Raw genomic sequence first — 7,931 nt, forward strand, 5'->3', positions numbered from 1 at the left:
CAGACTTTGACCCTCATGGTGCTTTACATCTTAACTGCACGTCCTGCGTCTCCAGACAGACCAACTTGTGAAGTGACTTAGTTGTGTACACTTGGCTCCCAATCAGATCATATCTCCCTGCATCCAATGGGGAAGAAGCGAGCCAGTCGGCTGGGTGTGTTGGGTTGGAGTTTCAACTTTGGACCCGAGAAGAAGAGCCGAGAGATACAGCGGAGGCTCTTTAGGAGCGGAAGCAAAACTACTCCACAACAGAGTAGAAAGCTGTTTTGGCTGAATCTCTGTTGTTTGAGGGCCTTTTTGGTTTTCCCCATGAAGCAAGGAAACTATGGAGCACTACCAAAATCAGGTAAATAATCAAATATTATGTATATATGTATATTGCGCTGTAGTTTGTCAGCCAACGTATCCTCATACAACAGTTCGTACGATGGCTTGAGAGGAGCGTCAATTCTTTTTACAAGATACATGCAGGAAGTCTTTTCAAAATAAACTTCCGTCTTCGCAGGAAACTATTTAATTAGGTTTAGGCAACAAAAGCTACATCGTTAAGTTTAGGAAAATACCTTTGTTTGGGTTCAAACAACTACGAAATTGACGTTGATTAACTCCGAAAGCTATGCGACCAACACTTCAACGTGGACTTCTCGCTTCACGCCGGTGAACAGCAGGTGAAAATACATGTTTCCTATCACCGTAAAAATATTCACAGACACAAGAGCTGTCACGGCTGATTGGGGCTCCATATTTTACAGTCCAGTGGATTCAGGGAGGATCGAGATGAACGGTTGTCAGTAAAAAGCAATCCCCAGCTGGGGCAATTATGCGTATGACACCTTTATATTCTTGTTGTCTTTACTTCTCAAAACACGAGACACATATGTCTTTGTGTTGCCATTAAATGTCATGATCTCATTCCAGGATTGTGATGGCATCGAGCTGCTCGACTGGCTGTTTGATCAAAACGATGGGATCCTCCGTCTCGAGGAAACGGGACGCCATGGCAACCATCACACCTGGCCAGTCCAGGACCCGAATGTGCGTGAGACTGTGGGATCTCCATTGTTACTCGTAAATGCTGCAAAAAAAGAAAACGCTTTGTGCGTTCTGTATCCGTGACATGCTCCGTGGGTCTGCGTTTTGGTGGAGCTGTCTGTTATTGTCTCACACAGACAGACTAATGATAGCGTTTAAGGGTTTTCCACCTGCAGGTGCCGCAGCCGGCCGGACAGGCGGACGAGGACTTCCTGAACGCCCTCCTGAGCGGAAGCGAGTCCGTGGCGGGCTCGCCTCCCTGGCCCTCTTCTCCCAGCGACAGCGGGATCAGCGAGGACCCTCCCTCTGACCAGATGGACAGCCCTCAGCGGCCCGAGAGCCCCCCCGGGGACGCGCGGTGTTTCGGCGCGAGGCCGCAAACCAAGGCGGACCTCGAAGCCAGAGGCTCCGCTGACCTCAGTGAGTCACGCATATCCACAAGAAAAAAACACATTCGTAATGGGAGATATTATGACATCTGAGGGTGCAACTATTTATGATGCTTTATTGTTGTTTTCCTGTTTAATGAACGTATTGTTTGGTCTATAAATTGAGTCAAAGAGATGTCTCATTGTATTTCATCCAAAACCCAACAACACTCACCTGTACTCAGGTGTTTACTTGAATACTTTGCCTATTTACGAATGTAGATTTCTCCTAAATTCACCAAAATGTACCAATAAATAATGCCTTGTTTGCTTATTTACTATTATACTATTATAATATTAGTCTTAATATAAGTATTTAAATGTTTTCCTTATACTCTGAGCCAGAAAACTAAACTTTAACAGCACTTACAGACACCATTTAAAAAAAAGAGATATCCGAATGTCCCTCAGTAAACTCTAAAATGTCCTTAAAATGGTTTTATTCAGTGTTCAGATTCTTGCTCTAGAAATGTATGCAAATGGAAACATAATAACATCAATTTCCAACACAAAACATATAATTTAAGGTAACTAACAACAAGAAAAATATATATACTTATCAACTGAGGAAGTGTACTGTTGATATCTATCAGTAAACCGTTTACCGCCCCTGTGGTTGCTCCGCTTAATATACTAACATCAACAATTAATTTGGATTGCATCATATTAAATTGTGTTTTCTGAGCTTGGGAACCGAGAATAATCAATGCAAAAAAACAATTGTCAGTGTGACATTTCAGTCACACCCTTTGCATATGAATTCTTGGATCTCTCGTGTCTCCGAAGATGATGCAAGATCACACGTGATATCTGTCACTGCGTAAAGAACTGAAACCATCAAAGACACAGATGTTATCGTTAATGGAAAGCACTCATGTTGGGAGCCAAACCGAGTAATTGGCTTTTGCGTAACATTCAAGCTCCAAGTCTCTTTTGTTGTTATTCTTATTGTTGTTTCCAAACAATTGTAATTCTTTTGTGTGTATCCTTGTGTTTGTGTGGGTGCAGGTGGCTGGGAGGCCAGATTCCCAACGGGCGGGACGACACAATACCCTTCTGATGTGCATCGGACACATCTGCCCTCTGGCTTCCCGCTAACTGTCAAGGATCTGCTGCTGTCTGGCACACCAGAGCCCGTAAGTTGTTGTCTAGTTGTGGTGGAGTCGGTCATGATGGTACAGTAGTAGGTGGGAGAGAGATAGTGTCTTGTGGAGGTTTGGCTTCTTTCTTTGGCTGCTTGACTTGTTTTTTGTGTGAGTCAGTGTGTGTGTGTGTGTGTGTGTGTGTGTGTGTGTGTGTGTGTGTGTGTGTGTGTGTGTGTGTGTGCATTTGCATTTTTGTGCAAACAATTGCTCCAAGTGTGGACTCACCAAGGGCTGAGACCTTATTCCTATTTTTTTTTAACTTTTATTTAGAGGAAAGTTTGCTGAGTTTTGACTTTTCTTAACTTCCCCATTGTTCCTTTACGATTTTTGAGACGTGAACTCTTTTCGTAAGTGTGGCTCAAAGGCTGTGGATAAGAAATGTAAGAAATGGACGCGGTCACCGTGACTTCACCCAGTGATTTTATGGACTGCTGGTTTGAAAAGCCTCGAGGTTGGCATCCTGCTTTTTTTGGGACCAGAAGTGACACGAGAGAATGCACATTAACTCTCATGAACTGGGGAAAAAAAACCTGTAAATGGCTTAAATTTCTAAAACAAAAACAAGGACATCTACCAAATCAGAAAACCTGTTGATAAAAAGGTAGCCATAAAGCATACCATGCTTTTTTCATCTAGTTTACTCTATGTGGAACCATGGGAGTGATAGATTACTAAATGGCCTTTTGTGGAGCGAGTATTATGAAGCGATTGTCACAATCATTTGATTTCCAAAGAAAATGTACCCAAAGGTGGCTATTATCAAGTGAAAACAGAAGATCAGGAACAGCATAATAAGTAGTTCTTTCTTCTCAAACTTGAAGGTGTGTGTTGGTGTGGATTTCAACCCACTCCAGCAATTGATCCCATCTCCGTCTCATAAGATGAAGGAAAGAAAGGCAGAATGCAACGTTCTCACATTGTAATTGCTTTGAGGTAGCCATGAAATGAGTGTGATCTCTGTGGCCTGATAGTCTGTACTCATTTAACTACTTCCTGTGAAGCTCTAGGGAGAAAGAGAGAAGGGGAGAGATAGAGAGGAGTGAAGGAGGAGGAGGAGGAGGAGGAGATGTGAGGGCGGACAGAAAATGTAATCACGTTTAATATTAGTATTCATATGTCCCCGCCAGGCCCCACACCCATCCCAACAGTCCATTCAAGAGTTGATTCTCAATGAAGATGAGAAGAAGCTTTTGGCGAAGGAGGGAGTGGCTCTACCCAGCCAACTGCCTCTCACAAAGGTACACTGCTGCCCATACTTCGAAAAACAATTATCGGCAACCGGAGTTTATCTTGCTGGGTCTCAAAATGAAAATTTTAATCCCCCTGTCAATCCAGTACGAAGAAAGGATTCTGAAAAAAATACGCAGGAAGATTCGCAATAAGCAGTCCGCTCAGGAGAGCAGGAAGAAGAAGAAGGAGTATATCGACGGGCTGGAGAGCAGGTATGAGAGTCACAAGCCAGATAATGAGTGTTCGTACAACATATTCAACATGCTTAACATCTTCTAAAGCAAACTGTTAAGGCCTCCGTGCAGCCCTTAGTCAGTGGAAGGCATGATGAGTCACCTTGTTCCAAGGAACCATGACTCACTCCATGGATGATGTCATTAACCTATTTAACATAGTCGCAGCCTACTTTGGGCCGTCACTAATTTCCGTGGGCAAACGAGTCAACATTGGAAACGTTCTGGTTTCTGTTTTTTTTTCCAAGTAGTATTGCCCAATCCCTGGGTGAATGTGGGTAAAGAGTCGTGGTGGAGCACAAAAGATCGGCGAAAATGTGATCTGGGAGCTCATTGGCAGTCATCTGATGATTATTTTGCTTTTTATTGGTTTGAAATGAGCTTTTAAACTAGCTACTTGTGAAACAACCGCCTCTTGACTGCAACTCCAGTCTTGCACTCTTGCGTCTCAAGTTGCTAATCAGGCTGTAAACAATGAGCAGCGCCCGGAGCAGGAAGTCCATCCACTGGCTACTGCAGAAGTATAGCCTCCGAACCCTTCAGAGGCTCATCCGTCACACCAAAAGTGGGCAATTACAGACAAAAATGCTGAAAATATTTTCTAAAACATCACCTCACGGACACAAAATCCATTTTATAATCAAAATGTTATCATTTCATGGTAATGTGAGCAGTGATTTGCGAGTTTTAAGAGCCAGGCGCTGACTCACAGGCCCAGGTGTGAATTCATTATCCGACCTATGATACTGTAAAATATGTACCAGTAGTGAAAAGGTGAAGGTTATTTCGAAATATTGCAATGAAATATGTGAACTCACATAAATAAACGGATTCATTTGCCTTACCTCGGCTGCAAAATATACTGCATATTGCTTACCGGAGCTGTAATGGAAAAGTTTGAGGCTTCAGTATCAAACCAAGTGAGATATTTATATCATTCTTTTGTCTGTTTGGGATTTCATCTTGTTTCTTATCATCTCCTTCAGGATGGCTGCTTGCAACGCACACAACCAGGAGCTCCAGAGGAAGTTGTCCCAGCTGCAGAAATGCAACATGTGAGGGATTTCAAAATCTCTTTTCCTGACATGATGACATGTCTTCCACGCAGAAACTGCCTTCAACGTCTCACCTCAACCTCTTGTTCCATCAATCTCCCGTTAATCCAAGTATTTTTGTTTTTCTCCACCTCTTTTTATTTCCTTTTTCCGATCCTCTCCGCAGGTCACTAATGGAACAGTTGCGCAGGCTGCAGGCCATGGTCATGAACACCTCGAACAAGCCGGCCCAGACTGGGACGTGTGTCCTGGTACGGATGTCCTCTTTATGAACGCACCCCGACAATCCACATGACTCACCAATTTACATGTCATAGCAGGAGAAATAGCAGCAACCGCTATAGCTGAACCAACCATCAAGAAAGACAGAATTAGATGGACACGAAAGCACTATAGGACACAAAAAAAAAGCAAAATTCACTCTTTCTCGGCCTGAACAGAAGCCATTGATTGCCTTTGATCACTCCAATGGAAGAAGGTGCAAGACCCGAGGCAACAGGAGTAGAGAATAAATTGAATAATGTAACTTTCAATCTATAAATATGAATGAGCCTCACTTTCCAGCACGGAGCTTTTGCTTTGCACGAAAAGCACAGCAAGAATATGATTACCGTTTCCTCTGAGCATTGCATAAAAAGCATATTCACAGAGAAAATATCCAAACCACTCGCAGGAGGAAAAGTACAATGGTGTAGAACCAACAGATTTTCAAGCACCACCTTTCTCTCGGCGTCGTCCTTTATCTAACTCTCTTTTTTCCTCATCCCTCTTCATCACATTCTTAGGTGCTGCTGCTCTCCTTCTCACTGATCCTGTTCCCCAGCCTCAAGCCTTTCTCTGACACCAAGGTCAGCCAAGGAGACTTCAGTCCAGTCAGAAGTGAGTAACCTTCAGAGACAAATAGCTTTGTTTGCCCGCCTACCATCTAATCCAGCACGTCTATGCAACATCAGAGAAGCTTGTTGTGTAGAGCCTGACAGCCCGCTCCGCCTGTCTGAGGATTCCCTTTTGTCTTAAACCTTTAGAGCTAATGCACCAAGAACCAAAGCCAATGTATTATCATATTGCTCTGTCAATAGCTACTGATGAATTATTACTTGATCATTAGATCTGTCGGCACAAACACGCCAAGATGTCAATTTCTAATTATGATGCAAAGTCAGGATTTTCAGAGCACCAGAACGGTTTGAAAGCCTTGAAAAAGCAGTGGATGCTGCGCTTTCCCTGTGTGCTCGATGCGGTGTGACCAGTTTTTAGTGCCTCTTTCCTGGAAATCACAAAAATGCCTCTCAAACGTATAGACTGGACTGTATAGAAGAAGTGGGGGTAGTCAACATGGCGTCACTCATGGGTTTGTGGACTGCTGCTTTGAAGCCTGCAGTTCGGCAGATAAGGCGCTCTACATCACTGATGGCTCGGCTACCTTGTGATTGACAGGATAGCGTCTTGTCAATCACAAAGTTGCCCCGCCCTAAAGCATACTACGCTTTATGGTCTATCTGACTCTAAAAAGGATCATCATTTACTATCGAAGACTTGAAACTAGAGAGATGTTTATTGAGGTAACAAATCAAGAGAGGGGTAAGGGCCTTTTCTCATAGACTTCCATACAATTGGACACATTTTTGCATCCAGAGGAGTCGCCCCCTGTAGGACATTCGAGAGAATGCAGGTGTAAGGTACCTCCGCATTGGCTTCACTTTTTAAAACTGGAGGTAAAACTACTGCACCAATATGACAGTAATTCCCACGTATTTGAAATCTTAATTTAGTCAATAGAGAGAATGAAAAGTTTAAGATACATCCACATCCGCTTCTGGAGACGTTTATAGGAAGTTTATAGGAGTTTTTTCATTTGCAATAGCCAGGTTTCAAGACGTATAGAGCAGTTGTTATGCATATTTATAACACAATATGTAAAATTCAATCACTAAAGGTCAATATTAGGACCTGAACAACCCTACTAAATACCTATTTACATTGGTACAAGTGTTTGGGGGGTTTAGTTACATGTTATTGTCTTCAGGTTTACATTTGATGTATTCACAGCAACACACAAAGGTGCAGCATTGTCAGCAGAAATCATGGTAACAATAGGCAGCGCTATGTACCAGGAGGCTTAAACTTCTCTTTCTTTCTCTCCGTGTTACAGTCCAGTCACGATCCCTGCAGAATCTACAGGGTTCCCGTGTGCTGCACGTCATTGAATCTCCATTCTCCGCTGAGGACGAATCGGAGCCTCTGCACCGGCCTCTCCCTGGTGACCGGGAATTGGAAGACATAACTACCATGATGGGAAAGCTGGGGGTGTACCCGGACCTGTCCGACGTGGAGCCCATGGCTGTAAACACCAGTCAGCAAGAAAAAATTGGTCATTTCGAGGTAGACCCAATAACTGGTCACATCGCTTCTTTAACCTTGGATCCCCAGCGCTCTGCCAGGCTGCGACCACATGCAGATGACATGTAATTATAATGAATAAATTATTGCTACAAGATTCTCCTAAATCCTCTTCGTCCTAATAGCAGAGCCGGGAATGATCTGGGCTTTACACAGACAGGGAGATCAGGTTTAAATCAATCCTTGTTTGCCTTTCATATCGTATATATATATATTATGTTCGTCAGTCTTTTCCATATTTGTGATAATGCTTTATTTCAGTTGTCTGGGGATTTTAAATCTTTCTAAAATGATGAACAGCGTATTCTTTGTCTTCTGGCTTTGATAAGACGCCAGGGTGAATGTGGGTGTTTAAAACTGGGCAGTAGAGCTGTGATTTTGTGTACAGTTTTGATCTCAATAGATCAT

The 7,931-nt window shown here is 43.2% G+C and overlaps 1 protein-coding gene across 1 annotated transcript; it reads left to right on the top strand.

The window, feature by feature from the left end:
* The first annotated feature begins 325 nt into the window (after window positions 1–325).
* On the top strand, window positions 326–7,592 carry creb3l3a (cAMP responsive element binding protein 3-like 3a). Its single transcript, XM_068591666.1, has 10 exons — window positions 326–346; window positions 919–1,047; window positions 1,218–1,452; window positions 2,469–2,596; window positions 3,733–3,843; window positions 3,941–4,047; window positions 5,055–5,123; window positions 5,290–5,374; window positions 5,909–6,002; window positions 7,276–7,592. The coding sequence occupies exons 1-10, from the start codon at window positions 326–328 to the stop codon at window positions 7,590–7,592; spliced, it is 1,296 nt and encodes a 431-aa protein (XP_068447767.1).
* Window positions 7,593–7,931: the final 339 nt, after the last annotated feature.

The sequence above is a fragment of the Clinocottus analis genome, unplaced genomic scaffold, assembly GCF_023055335.1.
Source record: "Clinocottus analis isolate CAN_PGR_092001 unplaced genomic scaffold, fCliAna1.0.p SCAF_25, whole genome shotgun sequence".
Lineage (NCBI taxonomy): Eukaryota > Metazoa > Chordata > Actinopteri > Perciformes > Cottidae > Clinocottus > Clinocottus analis.